A 21,146-nucleotide genomic window follows, 5' to 3' on the forward strand; every position below is an offset into this window, starting at 1 on the left:
ACAATATTACTCCGCCTCGGTCTCCATGGCAACCTAGCTAGTAGCATAGCCATGATCAGCTTCAATTACTTCTTGATAAACAACCAGTGACGTGCGGTGAGGTCAGTGAGTGGGTAGGCACTGAGTTCTGAAAGCCAGATTTCTCTAAACCTATATATTGTTAAATCAAAAACAATAAACAACAAACAGGCACGCACGGCCGATTTCAAATAAGTTCCTCCCTTTCTTTCTTTCTCTCTCTCACTCACTCACTCACACACACACACAGACGGGACGTATATGAAATGTCACGACGGTGACTTCAGGTTTGCCCGTAGCCTACTGTAGTTTGGTCTAAATGATTAAACATCGCATCCAACGACTTAACGGACCCGTCCCTCACACCGAGGGCCGAAAAAACGTAAGGCAACAAGTCAAACCTTCGCCGATTCAAACTACCGGTACTACTTCTATTCAACTTAAAAATAAAAGACAGCATTCATCATTATGTAGGACTACAGCATAACTGATGGCAACTCCACTCCATAAACGTTATCTTAATAGATAAAGTACCAGTAGCATATGCCCCATGGACCTGTCCAGCATCAGAATGTAACCATTTACCATCACATTGCAGAGCTTAGGTTTGTCCGTCAGTAACAATGAAAACACAACTGCTCAATTGAATATAAAATGCAGAATGGATTGCACTCGGTATCAATTCATCCAACTTTATTATTAAATAAACCCCAAAAAAGTGTCTGACTCACCAATCTGACTCCCTGGCTGTAGAAATAAGCAAGACGATAGTAATCCAGTGACAGTCTGACTGACAGCACAGCTAGCTAGCATCCTTCCGTTCATGTAGGCTACCTGTCCGTTTGAAATGCTCGAACATTGTTTGTCCCTGTTGCTGCTGTACACCGTCCAAGGCTGGCGCAGGCCTTTCTCTTGCTATTCATTCTGTTCCCTTTTAAACTATAATCCAATTTGTTAAAATTCCTCCAGTCTGAAATATCTGCGGGCACGGCAGCTGCAATGTTGACTTAAAAATCCGCGGGGGTAATGCGACGTGAATGAGCATAGCCAACGTAATGACGTTGGCCTAAGCTGCGTAAATGTCTAGTAATATCTCGATTTTAATTGGTCCATGAATGATATGTAATGTAAAGGCTTATGTGGCATACCATTTACGTAAAAAAGGCACAAAGAATTATGCTTATTTTTTTGGCATAACTTACTAACTGCCACGTTTCGAATCAAAACGTCTAAATTTTTTTAAAGTAATCGCGGATTATATGTAAAGATCGAAATAATTAACATTAACAGTAATAATACAAATATAAGTTTATTAAATAAAAAAAATATTTTATTTTATTTTATTTTTATTTTTTTGCACACGGCGCCAGGGACACTGCCTACCCTGCCTACCCTGACCGCACGTCACTGTAAACAACATCGTCAGTATCCATGTGCCGCGACACAAGCTGCTGTTAGTGTCCGCTACATTAACAGTCATTAGTGGGCATAGAGGATGGTAATCCCTACAGTTTACACTTCACAACGGGACACTTAAAGTCACTCGCCATTGTCTCTCTGCTGCTGATTGAAATGCATCAGTCTTCTCTGGTGTGCAAACTAGCGGAGACTTCGGAGCATGTTTTCTCTGGTGTGCAAACTAGTGTGTGTGTGTGTGAGTGAGTGAGTGAGTGAGTGAGTGAGTGAGAGAGAGAGAGAGAGAGAGAGACCTTGACGCTGTGTTTTAATACGGCTGGACGCACTCCATGTCCGGCTTAAAAAGTGGGGGGGACAAAATGAGTCTTGACGAAAAGTGGGGGGTACATGTACCCCCCATCCCCCCCGTAATCGACGTCTATGGATAAGACACTCAATCACAGATTTGCTTCACTGTTTATGAACTCACTTTTTTTTTTATTTGAAGGATTTGCAGCAATGTATGTGGACTACCGTAACGAATAAAAACATCCACCCTACCGAGGTGTCTTTAGCAAGGCACTGAAACCCAAATGTCCCTTCGGAAGAGGCTCATATTAATCTCAGAGGGGGGAAAAAAACACATATTTTTTGAAAGCATTGAGCAGTGAATGACTGCTCAATAAGGCAGAATATCAAACTATCTGAATGTACGTTAGTATAAATTCTTCTTATTTCCCCCCTTGCAGTATTTAGCTTTGCATAGTCACTCACTCCATCACCTACAAGACCCTCTGGAGACACATACGTCTATTTTTTTTCTTCTTATCAGTGAGCATGGAGGACAACAGTCCCACAGCTCAGAGACAACACAGTGCGGGCTGTAGAGAAGGGTCAGCGGGCCAGAGGGGAACAGAAGGTGAGTGGACATATAATAATGATAAACAGGTTCCCGGCCTCGTCTCTGGGGTACCTTTCCACCTTGTCATGTCCAAAGACCTTGTATTACACTCAGCAAAGGGACAGGAGAGAGCAACAATTCTGTGTGTATGTGTGTGTGTGTGTGTGTATTTCTAATTTTTTGGCCGACTGATTTGCTGATGTGTGTTAGGCTGTATGCAGCTCAGAGCACTAGCCTGGAACATCCGGGGCCTTGCTTCATTAGGTGCTCACGCCCTTAAGCTGCTGACATTTCCAAACTTGTTCCCCCAGTCTTCTAATTGTGGTGAACAATTGGAAACCTAGCCACCGACGTTCAGATGCTGTGTGGTAAGATCTTGATGTGACTGCATTTTTAAAATTGTGTCCGAGTGTCAACAACAAAATCCTCAACCACAACAAATGGGTCTGACCTTATTGGTGCAAGAATACCTTCATAAAAAAGGATATGATGAAAAAAAACACAATGATATACGTAAATGGTCATTTTATTAAAGTTAACAGAAAAGTGTTATCAACCGTATCAGTGGTAGGCCTACATTGTACAAAATGTCAGAAGATGAAACATATACCTAAATTAATCAAACTAGCAGATCAATGTTTTCAGTTAATACTATGGAACACATAATCCAAAAAGCTGACATCACTGTTAACATATCTATGTTATATCAACTAGAATTATTTGTCACTTAGTCCCACTCTGACAGGGACATTCTCACACACACACACACACACACACACACACACACACACACACACACACACACACACACACACACACACACACACACACACACACACACACACACACCCTTTCTGGCACAAATAACAAATGTCGCTCCAAAATGTCAACACAAAATGAATACATCACTGTGGTACATGTTTCAACATACAAGTTCAAATTAAATAAATACTGACACAAATTTGAATAGACAGTATTCAACATTTGTAATAAAAAAAGCAAAACAAAAATCACAGCAGATGATGAATGTTCAGAAGTCAATAACACACTTCAGTAACAGACAGAAATCAGTAGTCACACCTGCAATACTGCCATGTCTTTGCTTTCAAGGTACAGTATTTGATGTGCCAAACCTATTGTCATGCCAGTTTTAAAATGTAAACACATGAGATAACCGGGACATTAACCATTCAAACAGGAAGGCATACAGGTGATTGATAAGCATTAGAGCAATAAATGAATTACTGCAGTCTTACATTCTATCTATTGGTTGACCTACACAGTATACTCAAGCACAAGCAGCAGATACAAGTTTTCACTCACCCTGGTAAATATCTCAGCATATACTGGACGGATTGGTACACAATTTGGTAAAGAGGTTCATGGTGCCCAGTTGATCAATCCAAATGATGATGATGATCCCCTGAATATTCCACCATGCAGTTTATATTATTAGTTTTAAGTGGAATATCTTAACTTGGATGGAGAGCTGGAAAAATGTGGTACAGACATATACAGAAGTTTCTCCCAACAATGAATTGCTACTAATTTGGTAAATACACAAGACTATTCATCTAGCGTAATCCTCAGGTCAAATTTAAATATGTCTCTCCTTTTTTTGGGACAAAATACTTGCAAAACGAATGACTTTCCCATTGGTCTTGTCCGTACAAATACTACAGGTAGTTTTGTGCTGCTAACGTTAGCATGCAAACACACTACACCAACACTGTAGACATTCTACATGCTTAGCATCAGCTTTTTCAGCTCCATAATTGTGCGCATGTTAGCATGCTGATGTTTGCATTTAGCTCAAAGCACCACTGTGCTTAAGTACAGCCTTACAGAGATGCTAGCGTGACTGTAGGCTCAGAGTCTTGTTTGCTTGTTAAATGACTTTAATTGTCATATATAAATTAATAAATGAATTAGTCCAGTTTTATGTGCACTTTCAATGTGCTCGTAAAAAAAATCCTGAGTAAAATTTTTTTTTGCTTGGTTGAAGTAAAAAAGCAAAATGCGACATAGTGCAATGGAGAGTGACTTAAATAATCATCATGTACCGGTAGATGAATCATGTCACATAAACGTCCACTGAAGATTTAGATACACAAAATAGCAGCAAACGAAAACATCATGAGATCGACCGCGAGGAGACGTAACGCTCCTCAAATTAAGACATGAAACAAACAGAAATGCCATGTCTCCATTGCGTTTTTCTACATTATTTTCAACCGTTTGAAGTCCTTATTTGTTTGTTTGCACCATCTCATTGCGACTTCTTCATCATCGTTCCTTTTTATGGCACCTGGATCTGGAATTACATTTCATTCAAGTTTGAGTTAGTGTTTCTCGGGCGATTGGTCTCTCTCTTTTTTCTTTAGCACTCTAGCGCTGCTTCAGGGGCCTGTTTCATCTCCACCTCTGTCACGGTCACCTGGTCCTTCTTCTTTTTATCCAGCATGTGATAGTTGTAGATGTTCATGACGAACAGAAAGAGCCCGCCAGCCACAATCACCGAGCCACACATGAGGAAGAGGTACTTGTAGTCACCATAGATGTCCACCAATAGACCTGCAGTGGACATAATGAGGCAAAGATATTAGGATATTTTCTAACCAAGCTCAACCCATTGTATGCACTTTATGTCTGTATACACAAAGACACACTTGCAAAGGGTGCACACCATGACACAAAATATGTCACTGAAAAGTATCTTCATTTGACCACTAATCAAGTTTGCAGGTTGAACAGCAAGATCGAGCTCAGATTTGGCACGTGTGTGTGTGTGTGTGTGTGTGCAAGAGAGTGATCAATTTGAGAAGAGCCATGTCGGAAACCACAGAGGGTCATTCCATGCGCCCTCGCTCTCCCAGCATCACAGGGAGAAGGCAATTTGGAAGGCTGCTACCAAAACGAATCAGAAGAGAGGCCCATTCTCAGAGCAATAAATATCGAGCACAATTCTTCAGAAAAGTGACAAATGTAGTTTGGATCAGATCTAAGCCTCCAGGTTTTCAGAGTCTGAGGCCAGCCCCCCCCCCCCGCCCCCGATGGGCAGGTTACGCAATCTCTCTCAGTTTTCACATGTATGACGGTCTGTCTGTTGGTCCATCTCTCTGTATTACAATCCGTCCTTTATAGCATTTTAGAGCCTTATTGAATCAATGGGAGAGGGATTCTGAATAATTTTCCTCCCACCGTTCAACATATCTTTGGCTATGACTAGCGGGCTCCATTACTTAACAGATTGGAAGGCACCTTAATTGTAAAGCACATTATAAGATATGATTGAAAACTATTAAATTTAAGGGCAGTTTAAGCCTCCTTAAGTACCCCAATCACCATCTTTACGACAAACAATGATGATATTGCTGTTTGTGAGCTTGCAGGCACAGTTGTGGACTAACACTATGGAGGGGTCACTTTGCATTTGGATCAGTTTCAGACATCACAATGTAGGGCTGTATCTTCTGATTGATAGCACTCATCTGGTGCGTGCACGCCAATGACCATCACCCTCATTAGGACAGTCCTTGATTGGCCGAGCGGTAATTACGTCCATCTGGCATTGTCACCTCTTTTTTAATGTATTCACGGCTTAATTATGGCCCAGGTAACAGGACTTCAATGACGAGAAGTTTGCACCGGGTGTCATTAAACACCCAAAGCAAAGGGCTAATTACATCCACTTACCTCACTTCCTCCTAATTGGATTGACCCGGAGGTTTTGGGGAGCAGTAACAAGCAGACTATAGTTATGGGGAGACATAACGAGTGTGCCCTCTGGAGGAGAACCGTAGACGTGCAGGGAGGCACTTATTTACCCTATTAAATGAGCGCCTCGGAACAGGCTCGCAGCAGACAAACTATACGTATTCACCTCATTAAAACTCAGGTTGGAGGCAAAGGAAAAGTTTGCCAGTAGGGCGACACTTGATAAGGACATACTGTGCATCCAACCGACTGAGGCTGTCTCATTCAACATACTGTATATGGTGCAGGTTTTAAGTCGGGCAATGTATATGTTCTTAATGTAATGGCCAACAAAATGCCTCACATTGGTAAAGTATGGTTGAGTAGACGTTTATTTTTCTTCTTTCTGTTTTCTCCTGCTCAGTCATTCAACCTAAGAAGATTAATTGCCATTGGCCACAGCAACAGCTGAATGGCAAGTACACATCAAAAACAAGAACAAGTATTTTATCCAACATGACATGTCTGGACAAACCAGGTTTCCAAACTGATTGTACTATTCATCTATCTTCATTAACAAATCAAAGTGTACTTATTCTTCACTTCAAAGCCATACACAGCTGGCTTCTTACTTTAAAGAAGTGTGTTACTTTTTGAGCAGTGTGTGTTACACGCAATGCGTCCAGCACAGTGAAAAGTTATCTTGAGATTATTCCACAAAAGAGTGGGGACCTCTGCAGAAAGCATCAAAACATTTCCATGCTAGAAGAACGTATTTATTGCCTGCCACTTTGGCAGCTGTCACAGGCTCTGATGCCAACAGCAAGGCCTCAATTCAAAGTGCTTTTGTTCTACTGATTACAAACTTTCAGTAAAACATTTTTTTTTAAACCAATGGCTTTATAGAGGGCTAATCTCAAAAATGTCAAGAAAACAGAACAGGTAAACACTATCCTTCTGTTTACACACTTTCAGACCATGAAGGAAGCTGCCCAACACTTCAGAGGCACTCCTATCAGACGAAGAAGAATGCTGGAGATATAAGTCATCAAACCAAAAAGGTATTTTTTCTTTTATTTGATTGGCTGGTAAATAATAATAGCTCATTAATCTTGCTTGTACGTTGATGCTTAGCAGTAATTAAGTGACTCATTCCATAAAGCCTGACCTATGGAGCGCCCATGGGAACTACCTGGGATGAAGGATGTGCTTTCGTCATTTTTGTTAAGAACGGTTTACATTACCAAAGGCTTAAGCTCCTCTAGCCAGAAGGTCATCATGAAGGAAGATGCATGTCTGGAAATCTGCTTTGAATTCACAGACCTGAACATACTTCTTATAAGTCCATTAGTAGTTGAAAAATAATGTCGTGTTTTTTTAAATGTAGTTTTTGTATTATCAAAGGACAGAATAAAGGGGGGAAACTTTGGTTGAATATCTATGAAATGCTCCCTTTGTCCCAGCTGAGTAACACAGGGAAATGTTGTTAGACTTATTCTTTCAATCTGCATCTCTTTTTTGTATTACATTACATTTTGTATCATATAAAGAAAATCTCTGCAGTCACTTTGCCTTCACCGACACTGATGGGGAAGGTTTCGCCCAACACTAGCAAATGCACGCTTTTTAAGTTTTTGCTCAATTTTTTAAACGTTATTCCAGCAACTGCCTGAACCTAAACCTTTTACTCTTTGTTAATTTTGATGTATTTACTTATAATGGGCACTGGGCAGTGTGCAATGACAAAATTCTATTCTAGAAAAAAAAATGTGAGTCTCATAGCACTAGCAGGAGGAAAATAAGATTCCGCAGCTATTTTGGGAGTATAGTCCAATGATGAAGTAAATATAAAGAATGCACTGAGAAAAAAACTCAGCTTCTTAGCTTCCATTATTTGTATATAGCTCAAATCCTAAAGTAGAAAAGCTTTAACAATAACTTATAAGCAAAGCTAGTGTCTTTGCAGCAGTAAAAAACTGTGACCAATTACTTATTTTCGGGTGACCACCCATGCTCCCCAGAACCAGCGCCAACCTGCTATGGCGTCTTAGATTAATGACAGCATAACAGCAGCCAACTGAGCTCTACTGCAACATAATGCACAACACATGACTAAGACATTATGATAAACACACAAAAAGAGAACATAACTAGACATTGTATTTTATGTAAAGTGCTTCCTGAACAATCCAGATAGAACTAGAAAAGTGTTGTGGCAGGCTGATTCTCTTATGTCTCATGTACATGGTTGTTTAATGGTGAGTGCACAGTTACCTGCAGCAGGCGGTCCCAGTAGCATGGGGAAACACTCGATGATGGTGACCAGTCCGACGGCACTGGGGAACCGCTGGCTGCCCATCAGGTCCATCAGACATTCAAATATCAGGGCGAACACCATGCCGAAACCCACGCCGAAGAAGACGGCGTACACCACCAGGAAGGAGTAGCTCTGGATCAGCGGGCACAGCAAGTGGCACGTGCCGTTGAAAACCATGGCGAAGCTGAAGAAGTACTGGATCCTGGGCCTGATCCACTTGCTGTTGGCTATCAGGCCCGTGGCAGGCCGAACAAACATGTCCACAAAGCCCATGATAGAGTACAGGTAGGCTGCAGAGTACTCCTCCACGCCTAGCGAAATAGCAAAGGTTGACAGGAACACGATGGGAGCGTAGGCACCGAAGATGAACATCACGTTCCCTATGAGGTAGATGACGAAGCCCCGGTCCTTGAAGAAGGACAGATCCAAGAACTTTTTGGCAGTCTTCATACAGCCTCCTTTGCGGTTCCTTTGTTGTTCCTCCTCTTTCTTCAATGGTGCAGGAGAGCATGGCTTACGATGCAGAGTGACCGGCCTCATCAGGGCCCCAGCTACACAACAGTTAAGCATCAGAGCCCCAAGGATAAGGAGACTCCCTCTCCAGCCATATTTCCCCAGTAGGAATTGGTTGAAAGGGGCCAGGATACATAGAAACACTGGACTTCCGGCCATGGCTAGTCCGTTAGCTAAAGGACGCTTGGCCAGGAAATACTTGCTGATGATGGTGAGGGATGCATTGAGGTTTAAGGAGAGTCCGCAACCTGCGTGTGAAAAAAACAACACAGTCACAAAAAATCCAAAGTAAGAAAACCTTCCTGAAGCTACACTCTAACCTAAAGGGTGTACTGGCTAAATGAAATCCAAAGTGGTGCTGCTTGATGCTCATTAAGTTTCCATCTCATTTCACTTTTGCTGGCTAAAATCTCATTACAGAGCGCTGGATTTATTTCAGAAAATAATTTCTCCATTTAAGTAGAAATAAATTAGAAAGCCTGGATAATACATTCACCCGCTTGCCTTTTTACTCCAAAAACTCCATTGTAATAGCATCTTATTTTTCATGAGGATGATGAGTTACAGGTCGATGGTTAGGGTGTTGTTTGCACATAGGGCATGGAGGGAGAAATAGTGAAATATAAACAAGTACAATTTATGAAATGTTTTGAATGATATGTGTGTAATTAAGAAAATAAGATAGTTAAATTAAAAGGTATTTTGATGTCTGATTCTCCCATTTGATTTAATTGACACTTAAAAAAAGGAACAATCCACCGTTTTCAGCCTTATCTCCATGCCTTTACTAGTTGTGGACTTATCAACTACTGCACATGGTTTAAAGTCCATCAACAATCTCTGTATTGCCAACGCAGCAAACCAGAGACCCTCATATTATCCTTACAGTTATGCTCAGGACTTCCATTGTATACTAAACAGTAAAAACTGTCTTTTCCCCCCCAACCAATCTTTGTACCTGCTTACTCCACTATTGACCTGGAGAGACATGCGATACACCTCTTCCATGGAGGACTTAGTGCAGTGATAAGGGCATGATGCCTCAATGGCTTGTCAACGACAAACACTGCCCATTGTAATAACTGCAGGAACAAGAAATGATAAAACTTTCTAATATTTCCCTGCCCCTCAGATTACACATATATAACACCTTTACAAAGGAATGGCCCATCCCTGCACTCTGTCACTTAAACACTGCACAGCTGACACCTTCTTTCACCATTTGAATGGCTACTTGTCTGTCGCCGTTACAACGTTTACATCTACACACCCTTTATCTTGAACAACCTTTTAGATATTGGCTATCAAATATGTCGACCTAGGGGGCTCAGTTATCTTTAAAAAAATATATATATGTCGACCTATAGGTCTAATAAAAATCCTATGTGACTTAGTGTTACGACAACAAAGCTAACCTGGATTGGATGTATTTCATTTATAATCTTTGCAAAGGATAAGTGCTTACTTAGAGGTGCTCATGGAGTCAGGGATGTTTTTCAATTAAATGGTTATCTTTAAGCCTGTGTGTGTGTATGAGTGTAAGCATAAGTCTGCTAGGTGAAACTGCCCGATGCCTATGTGTCAGTGTGCCAGGGCACAGGGGAGCAGCAGAGCAGGGCACAGGCATGCCCCCAGGCCTCACACATGGCCCAGCCGCTCTCTGGGTCTATTAATCCTTCACAGCAGTCCTTGGGCCGGGTAATGAGCCCAATGAGGACCATGATGGAAGCCTACGGGAGAGTACAATGGGCCACCAAAGACCATGCTCTCTGGGAGCACGATCTTAATTACCATCCTGGTCTTGGTCCCATTGGTGCTCTACACTGCACCCCAGCTGGGGTAGAGATGCCCTGGGCCCTGACAACCAGCACGCCAGCCCTGTCTAAGGTAAGCGGATCTGGCAACCCAAAAGATTCTGAAAGGATGTGAGAGAAAGACGCATACTTTGCCTACCCTAAAGGGAGCTTAACCAGGGGCTGATGGGGATGGTGAGCAAAGAGGTAAACATGTCTGGGATCAATATCATCAACTAAGTTGGCGTATTCACCTACAAACTGCACTTCTTTGTCTTAGTTTTGGGCTGTGATCCACTAATTCTGTGGAATCCATTAGTTGGTATGCAAGAAGCTAAATCTATCAACCTGGCTTTTTAGCCAAAAAAGATATTGGATTTAAAAACAAATTAAAGAAAATATCTGTAAGTACTGTACCTCCAATGATGCCAATGCTTAGGTAGAGGTAAATTATGGAAGTCCCAAAAGAAGCGGCTACCATAGAGACCCCACACATCAGTCCACCTGATATGACTATGGGCCGGCTTCCAAAGCGATTGACCAACACACTGCTCACCGGTCCTGTGAAGATAAGGAGCAAGACAAAGAGACAAACAGAGACAGTTTAGAATTATAATATGTTACAATTCAATATAACAAGTCCATAGTTCTCTCTCTAGGTTTTTAACCAAGGGCAAAAGGACGTGGCAACAGATGACAGAACACCCCCCATGCTTTTGTAACTCTGCGACTCATTATACTCACCCCTGATAATGTCAAATACTACACTCAGTGATCAATCAGCAATTAAACAGCCTTTTATATGCTGTCACTCTTCCCTTCATTCATAACCTTGCCTGAAAGAGGGACATTGCGACACCAGTTCTTCCGCAGCAGACCATAATGAAAACATGCCATTAACACCGGTGCCTTGAATAGACTGTATATTTAGTCAATTTACTCAATTCATATAGAAAGATGGGGAGAACATCAATCAAAATAATATATGGGCTACCGTGATTGAACATGTCGCAGCTTTTTAAAGGAAGTGGTGGGAAGAGCCGGATAGCGATAATTGAAAACAGCCCAGTGAGCAGTAAGAGGATTACATGTTTGGCAGACACCTACTGTCTTCAAGAGCATGTTTACTATGGCGGATGATTAATTTCTCAGTACACGAGGAAAAAGATTAATACTAAAGAGGGAAAAAATGTTGTCTTGAACTGAATCTGTGTGAACAAAAGCATCTTTTGAATTTGTTCAAACCACGAATATTTGTGTATTTAGGATTGTTAATACCAACCGTGAAGGATTTGTATGACTATGTTCCTTATAGAATGATGATTTTAATTAAATGTTGATCCACTGCCTCCATATGTTGATTGTACTGTACAGTCAACATATGGACCCAGGCAGTGGATAATATTTTTTCATAACTCATAATTGTGGAATCTTTTTTCTATCATGTAGAAATCCATGTAATGCAGCAAAACGCAACAAGCTATTCATCACAGAATTTTAACATAATGGGCTGTCTAAAGTCAATATAGCTAAAGTATTAGCAAGCAGTATTCGATTTACACAGCCTGCAGAAAGCAATTTTTTTAAGCAATATTCAAAAATGAAGGTTTCTTAACGCTTTAGTTCGGTCTCAACCAGATCCTGAGAAATCCAACAGTTTCTTTAGCCGCCAGATTGTCAGCTATCAGCTAGTCGCTAACCTTGTCTGTGTTATTTGGTGTTAAGCAAGGTTTCCGAAAACAGCGGCCTGCTGCAACTTGAAAAAAAAGGTGCAAGCTGTGAGACTGAAATAAGCAGCAAAGTTACGCATATGTGTTGGTACTAGAGAAGTACAGCGGTTTGATTTGCAGTCAAAGTGGCAATACCAATGCATGGCCATTTGAAAGGATTTAGCCTTGAAGCAGTAGGCAGCAGACTGTCCAACAAAAGCACACAGGCCGAGCTAACAGAAACATTTCAGCACTAGAAACAGTTTTCTGACCATCAACAGCCGAACATAACATCTTGAATGTGTTTCCGATGGTTTGCTTTCCCCTCAGGCCTCTGTAGAACTTGAATCTACTGCAGTGCATTACCATAAACTGGAGTCGGTTAGCACTTCACTCTGCCTATGAGCTAATTCTGATGTCATCCAGCTTCACTGCATAGTAACCAGCTGGTGTTTGTCCAGACGAAAACACACTATCATTTGAGGTTACAGGGCCGCAAATTATTTTTTTCAAATTATCATTAAGTCCCAAAAACCTCAAATAAAGGCATGAAAAAATCTATATCTAAATCAAATCAAAACTGAGTTCTGAAATATCCCTTTAAAGATGTTGTGTCTTCTCATGACGATAGCTGCACAGTAAAAAAAAATAAAAAACACATGAATGCTTATATTCATAATATTGTTTTACTCATCTTTAAATCTGGCTTCACCCTGAGCTGTAAAGAAGTGTCCTCTACCACTATGTACCTGCTGTACCACGGTCTGTAACTACACTATACATGAAATAAAAATATCCCTCCCGCTGTTCATACAGTTAGCCACGGCGCCTGAGGGGGTCAAAGATGGATCATCTCTCTTACCATAGCTGTGTCACAATAGGGCATCTCCCGCACACTACAACCATTTCTACTTCCATTATAACTTTATCATTCCGACTCCTTGAGTCAGAGGTTCACTGAAAAAAGGGCTGTCACGTCTGTCCCGTGGGGGCCCGGAGTCAGACCCCAGTGAGCTGAACCTTCCTCTGATATATTCCCCCTGTCTCTCTCCACCACTGGGTGACATTGCTGAAGCCTCGCCAAGGACAATATGATGAAGCCCTGTGCCTGTGCCACAGTAGAGGGGAATATTTCACCGCTTAGGCCTCTCTCTGAGTCGCGGGCAGGTGAGATACACATCCCGTTGTACTGTAACCTTGAGAACAGCTACTGATAAATTCATTTAAAGCCTCGAAAGGACTTTTATGTTGTCATATTTTTGTGTCGTAGAATGAGCTTTCCAAAGACATCCGAATCCCTATTTAGAGTGGAATTGGACAAAACACACTTTGTGGGATATCTTTTCAGAGATGTTTAGATAGTTATGGTAAAAATGGTAAATGGACTTGTATAGCGCTATATCTCCGTTTATCACAGACTCAAAGCGCTTTACATTGTTTTTTTGTACACATTCACCCAGTCACACACACATTCATACACCGATAGCAGCAGCTACCACGCAGGGTAGGCTTAGCACTAGGGTGCACTAGGGTGCTAAGCTAACTAAGCTAACTATCGGGAGCAATTCGGGGTTCAGTGTCTTGCCCAGGGACACTTCGACATGTGGCGGGGAGACGGGGGATCGAACCTCCGACCCTGCACACCAGAGGCGAACTCCCTACCCACTTCGCCACTGCCGCCTTGGGGCGGCAGTGGCGAAGTGCCCTTTGTGACGGCAGTGATGCAAGCATGTCAGTCCCTTGCATCCTTCGTGGCCATTGAAGATTCAATCACTAATCAAACAGGCAAACCCTATGACAGACATGACATTTCTTTGTATTTCAGCATTAGTTGAACCAGGTACAATGTTGCCTTTTTTTTGCTGGAGCCTGGTGTGTGGGAAGCCCCATACTGCACAAACAGAGTGGACTGCCATTCTTCAAGCAGTGACACGACCTTGGACAGTCACAAGATTTATTTGGTCGCGAGATTATTAACAAGATGGGAAGGAAGATGGAAAAAAACATTCCTACTGCGCAAACTGACTTGTGCAAGCTGCCATTCTAAAAGGCAGGTCAACAGCCAAATGTCTGTAGAACCACTTCGCAAGAAGTAGTTCCCTGGTCCGACAGTGGTATTTCATGCGTAGCAAACATGCTTAAGTCAATGGTGATGTTAAGGTAAAGATTGTTCTCTTCTCTGCAAAACTCTTTCTAAAGGGCCTTATTCTTTGACACTAAATGACTCGCATAGATTCTGTATGATTGTATGTGACTGAAGTGGAAAAGCAAGACAACTCCTAAATGTCTGAGTTAAACTGTGTCAGTGTGGATAGTTAAATTGAAGTCAGGTGAGTCGGCCAAATGTGCAACATCCCTCTTATTAGGCAGCTTAACACTATGTCAGTGGCTGCAGTAACTCATGTGAAGTAATTTAATCAATTATGCATTGGGTTCAAAAGAGAGAACAGCACAAGAGTTGCTTTCTTTGTAGAGAGACAGATGCTAAATCACTTAGACCCCATTTCCATTTGTCTTTAATATGTGGTTTTTGTGATCCGATCACGTGAATACAGCTCTAACTACAGGTGAAAACACTCTCAAGACGCATTGAGATCGGATCACAAAAACCACATTCGGAGGTGGTTTACGTCGGTTGTGTCCGCATTCATTTGATAGTGGAAAAAGCAATGTGACTTTTGTCCACATTAGGGACCTCCTACTCAACTGCCGCCACCTGCCTGAGCGGAAATACGTTGAAAATGCATCACTGGCGTTCATGCAGCTTTTATAGAAGCCTCATGAATGTTAGTTGCATCCGCCAGTATTGCAAATGACAAGCTTTCTGTCCTCTGGTTTCATTTCACTGCATAAATCTGAAAACACGGAAATTGCTGCTACTGACTGGAGAGCTGCAAGGCAACGACTTCCTGTTCTTATCTGCTTAAAAATAAAAGTCAACTCGCATTTGGCTAGTAACAGGCTTTTAATGTGAAGGCGCACAGGCAATATTCTGTTCGCACGTAAAGTAACTTAACTGCATATAAAGCCTTGTAGCCTACTGGTGGTGGTGACAAGAGTGTAGCAGACGTTAGAAAAGCCGCCCGGCAAACACACATCTTTCACCAGCTAAACTGGCGTAATAACTTACTCGCCCAAGAGTTTTTACTTTTATATACTATGATATTACCCGCATTTGGCGAGTGTTAATGTAGAGCCCTTTAAGCAGTGTTGTGCATCGCTCCTCCTTGTCTATGACACAGTAGCCTATCTCGTCAACCTAGACTGATAATTATCTTCGCATGTAATGCATTTTAATAGCAAATGCGATTAAAACTGTGGCACTGTACAGCCCTGTATGTTACCTTGTTTGAACCCCACCGGTTAAAAACAGCAATGCAAACGGAAATTATGTAGGCTACGTGTTGATTTAAATACAGCGCGGGTAAATGGAATCGGATCACAAGTGGACAAAGAAGTCACATTTGAAAATGTGAACACACGGACTGAGAGCTGGCCACTTGCAACCAGATTCAAAAAATCAGATGTTAATCCCAGGTGGAAACAGGGTCTTATTTTTTATCATTTTCTATAAAACTAGGATTTACTTTTGGCCATGATGTCAACCGATGAGTAAATAGACAAAGCACTGACTACTTATACCCGCTCACATCTGCCGTCAGATGCCTGGTGAAACGTTAGGGTTATTATATGCAGGCCATTACAAATGTATTCTTTATTCACGAAAAGAGTATTGATATAGAGTTGCTTACTAAAGAATCATATACATACATTTAACCATGTGTAATGTCACACATGGGAAAATGTAGGGTTAGATAGTGAGACCATAACACACTCTTTCTGCCTTTTCTCAGGCTAGGATGAACCGATTTCTAAAATGTTACAATACACCTTCATATGTCCAGGTCTTTAACCAACTTGTACAACATAGGTAATCTATATTTGTATTTTTTGGGTGGATCCCCTCCCCTCCAACTAAAAATGTTTCCTATCCTGCTAATGATCTTCTTGTGACCAGAATAATCTTGTGACCCCATAAGGTCATGTTCAGACAGACAACAGACAACTGCAGTGTTTGAAGAAATGCAGCCTCCTCGCTCTCTGTTGATCAGATACTGCCATGTCTCTCTCGCTATTATTTCAGTCTCCTTTTCTCACTAACAATTTGAGTTTCCTTTATGCAAAACTACAGGTGAATTCTTAAATAATATATGCCCTGTTGAGTTCTCCTTTAAACAAACACAAGCTAAGTGTCCATGAACTGTTTCTCGCATTGTGTGTGTATGCTTGAGGCCCAACACACCTATCAAATGCCTTTCCTTCCTTATAAAACTGTTTACATTAAATTCAGCACCACTTTCGTCCTTATTTACTATATAGAAGTGTTCGTCTTAGCTGGCACGTTGCTTCATACCTCGGGGTGTTACAGCCACCCGTAGGTCAGCTGAATAGTGTGAAACCCCGGGCAGGAATATGTGCGCCGTTGTTTTGTGAGATAAACAAAACAGGAAACCACTCTTAGAAGAAAACAGCTCCATAGTGCTATAGGCATGAAACTCCACAGTGAACCATTTTAAGTTCTGCTTGAACTTCCAAGAGCTTCACATGTAAGGGAACTGCCAACTGCAGGGCATCTTAACTTGATCTTTATCCAAGCTGAACATCTGGATACAAGATAGTGGGTCTGAATGGGGCCTGCAAGAAAATAGCACGCATCTACATACATCCTGGAGGGTTCAGGTTTTACAGAGAGTGTCAAAAAAAGGGTCCCACTTTGAATCCAAATAATGTAATATAAAAGTTATAGGCCTACTCCTAAGATTATGATTGTTTTATAAGCTAAATAATTGACTTTATAGTACTGAAACTCATTGCTATCATCATGAAAATGAAATATAAAAGTACAACAGGGAATAATTATAGGTCTATTACAAGCCTATCTTTCTGTAATAGTTACCAACAGTGCTTATTTGTTCAAAGGGGTAGGTGCCACTGATAATATTGTGTGTTTTCCATACGGGCAGACCAATGCAATGGACACAGTTTGAATCAACTCACCGCCTGCATACATGGCAGCTAGCATGATGGAGGACAGCAACGCTATTTCACTGAAGCTGGCACCCAAGTCCGCTTGGATCTCTTTGAAGAAGATGGAGAGGGCTTTGGGCGTGGAGTAAGCGAATCCTATGGAAATGTGGGCTCCAACCACCACCATCCAGCCCCAACCGCCATCCAGGGGTTTGTAGGCCAACTCAGCTGCTGGAGCAGGGGCCATGTTCCTGTGCAAAGAATGAGAGCACACACACACACACACACACACACACACACACACACACACACACATCACAACATATCGTCAACCAAAACAATAATATGTTGTGAAATTGGAAAGTCGAGATGATAAGGTAAGTAGTAGGGCTACACCTCTGACTCTGTGAAGGGTTTGTTTGCACACATTTGGCTATATTTGCTCATAGGGGTTTGTGACCTAGAGATGACTTCACAATATGAGACACAAAATGCTGATGTTGTAATCAGTAGCTTAAACAAATTGGATAGCTACTTAATGTGAATACTGGTGTAATTTATGGTCATAAATTAGGCTACCCATTGGTTGTTAAAATAATGACGTGTCTTTCCCAAAAGCGTTACTATGTCTTAATAATACGGTAAAAAGCTGAAGTTTTCGTTTCGTATAGCAGACTGGTCAGCCAGGAATAGCTCAGCCAGGAAGATAGCATCTGTAAGCTACTTCTGTCAATGGTCCTCAATGACTCCATTCACTAGTCAACAGTAAGCCTAATAACTGGAGGAGACGCTTAGCATTCTTTTGACTGAATCCTATCCGCAGCTTCAAACCTAACTAAACAGGTCTATACCATGGACATACCCCTTGTTCTATACCTACAATGGTGTCACGTTTAGGTTTCCAAATGTAAGAAAGAATGTTGCTTTTCCTTATACCGCCACGCAGCGGCAGTTGGACGGGAGGAGGAGATAGCCTACTTCACACGTGGACGATGTAAATTAATGGAACAACGTCACTACTTCGTTAAACCCGAAGCATACCAAGAGATGTACACATATATATCCGTGTTTGATAAAGTCTGAGTAGGACTTACCTTTCATTGAACGCCTTCGCAGCCTGTCTACAAATAAAAAGTGACAAAAGTTTCTGCCTCAGCTTGCTTTGACGTCAGGTCACGTGCCCCGCAGTTTTGACTAGTTTCAGCCTTATTAGTGACAGAGCGCTGTCTCCTCTGCATGTCGCTCAACTCAGCAGCCTATGGGTGATGCTGCTGCCTAGGGCGTGACCGTGGAGTGACACTCTTATAACATCCTACATACTGGTAGCCTATGGCGGCTTATAAGTGTCCATAATGTAATAAACCCGATCATTTAATAACTGGTGGGGTAATGTCACCAGGGGGCATATTTGCTCAAATGCTGTCAAAGGGTTAATTGCTTCAATGTAAAGTGCAGTTGCAATACAAGTACTCCTATAGAGTTTACAGTAATTCAAGGATAAAAGTGTGCATACACAAATGCATTCATATTTTTTTAATCATTAAATAACTGATTCACTCAATGTCATCAAAGTATTACATTAGGAGAAATTTGTTCATGTTCATAATGTAATAAGTAAACCAAAATGTAATAGGTAGGTTGTTACATTATGGGGGAAAAGGTTATTATGCATCAGCATTTTGTTACATTTTCAACCAGTTATTAAATTATGTGTTCGATTAAAATAATTAAATTATGGTTACATTATGAGCTCTTTAAAGGGCTGTTTCCTATTCATCCTTTAACTAATGAACCAACAATTTTTTTGTACTGGCACATGTTAAAAGAAGAAAAAAATTAACCATTTCCACCTTTAATAGTTTTTATTTTCAAATGAAGTGCAATGTGAATTTCACAGTTGAGCTCAACCACCACTATAACCCCAAACCCCCAAAACAAACCGGCCAAGTGAGGGAAATGCATGAATGAGGAAAACAATGCAATAGCACCCATAAACGCTGCGTGTAGATGAATGCAGAATGAAAGCTGCATTGCAGCCAATGGCCACCAACTTCAAACATGGAAAGCATTTATTGTTTTTCTTAGCTTGTTGTATGACATGGTGTTTGAAAACTTGACGTAACAATGGAGTTACTTGATCTGTAATGCTTAGTTTCGGTGAGATGTTACAAAGAAATACTACTGTACAACAGACGGGGAGGAAAAATAATCAAAAATGTATCACTCGTGCGGGTATTAACTTATTTTTCTCAATAGAGAGGGGTTATTCTAACATAACTAAAATAGGTAATTACATAAAAGAAAAAGAAAAATTAAAAAAACAAACAGCCACTGGAGACAACAAAAAGAAAATCACATCTATTTTTTTTCAAGTTATAAAATAAACTGAAGAGAAGTTTAAAAAACTGTGCAAGTACAGCAAACCTATAATACAGTATTTTACACATAACAAAAACATTTAAATACAGTACTGTGTATCAGTAGAAATCCTGAGAGTTCTCGGTTCCTGGTTCTCAATTGGCCGTCTGTAGACATTGTGGAGGAAGCTCAACCCTTCTCTCACAGTTAACGAGGGGCAGGTTTGTTTTATGGAGAGCACTGTTCCAGCTGGGGTCAGTTCAAGACCAGCTCAACAGACGGTCAACAGCGGATCTTCTCTTGGAGAAGTTATATCCTCAAGTCCTCACTGGATGCAACTCAGCTGGTGGTCATTACCATGTAAATCTCTTTGATGATTGCTGTGTGGTTAATACACCTTTTTTGTTGTCCATAGAGAGGGGGGGCGGGGGGGTGGCACTCTACGCTCATTTCAAAATACAAGGGAAAAGTGTAGTGCAAAGATGACACAGGAACCTGCTGCATGAGTAAATTGACGGAACTGAAAACTGTCACACTTTTCACAGGGAACGCCCACTCAGGGGTGGTTTTTAATTCTTCTATACAAGATTGTCCGACAAAAAAAAAAGAAAGGAAAAGAGCAGCACCAACAATTTGTGTCCTCTTGTGTGACAGCGTGTAAAAGACGGATAGATACAATGGCTGTTGGATGAATTAGCACACAACCCGGGCCGCCCTCACCCCCTTGTTCATATAGTCTTGCTTGTACAGGGAGGGTGCTTCGTAAAGGTTGCAGTTTGAGGAGCGCTGAAGTGAAGTGTGATTCAGTGTAATGCTGAGTAAGACTTCTTCAGATTTTTCTTCATCAGGAGGAACAAGTTTAGTTGATACTGATGCCTCTTTTTCAGGCCACAGGCACCATTGGCATCCCGAATGATCTGCACTAAATTACGCATCACTTCAAGCCTGCACCCATGCAACAGCCACACAATCATTATTGGGGACTGCGGTGATTTTCACTAGCAGAGGCAAGCACACAAACACAATTAATGCACTTTTACTAAGGTGATATAACATATATATATATATATATATATATATATATATATATATATATATATATATATATATATATATATATATATATATATATAGCCTAATCACAGTTCCATGACTTATTGCTACCACAACAATTATTGTCCATGTCCAGATCAACTATCAGCCAGACCTCTAATGCTTTTGGCATTGAAGAGGAAGGCTCTTTCAACCTTTTTTTTAATAATTATAATCCAATGTTGAAAAAACAACCTTTACAGAGCTCAATACAGAACTGAGCTTTTCACACAGTTGCCTAATCAACACAATGGCCTGAAATGTCCCTTTTTTTCTCCTAATCAAAAGATCTCTGAAGTTTCTGAGGTAAGCCTGTTGGTTGTTCT

General features: G+C 41.2%; 1 protein-coding gene across 1 annotated transcript; it reads right to left on the reverse strand.

The window, feature by feature from the left end:
* Positions 1 to 3,172: 3,172 nt before the first annotated feature.
* Positions 3,173 to 18,508, reverse strand: LOC307248888 (monocarboxylate transporter 2-like). Its single transcript, XM_080025427.1, has 5 exons — positions 18,465 to 18,508; positions 17,401 to 17,621; positions 11,051 to 11,194; positions 8,285 to 9,088; positions 3,173 to 4,888 (listed from the first exon to the last, which is right to left on the reverse strand). The coding sequence occupies exons 2-5, from the start codon at positions 17,615 to 17,617 to the stop codon at positions 4,695 to 4,697; spliced, it is 1,359 nt and encodes a 452-aa protein (XP_079881553.1). The 5' UTR covers positions 17,618 to 17,621; positions 18,465 to 18,508; the 3' UTR covers positions 3,173 to 4,694.
* Positions 18,509 to 21,146: the final 2,638 nt, after the last annotated feature.

Source organism: Ammodytes marinus (assembly GCF_949987685.1).
Source record: "Ammodytes marinus genome assembly, chromosome: 4".
Taxonomy (NCBI): Eukaryota; Metazoa; Chordata; class Actinopteri; order Uranoscopiformes; family Ammodytidae; genus Ammodytes; species Ammodytes marinus.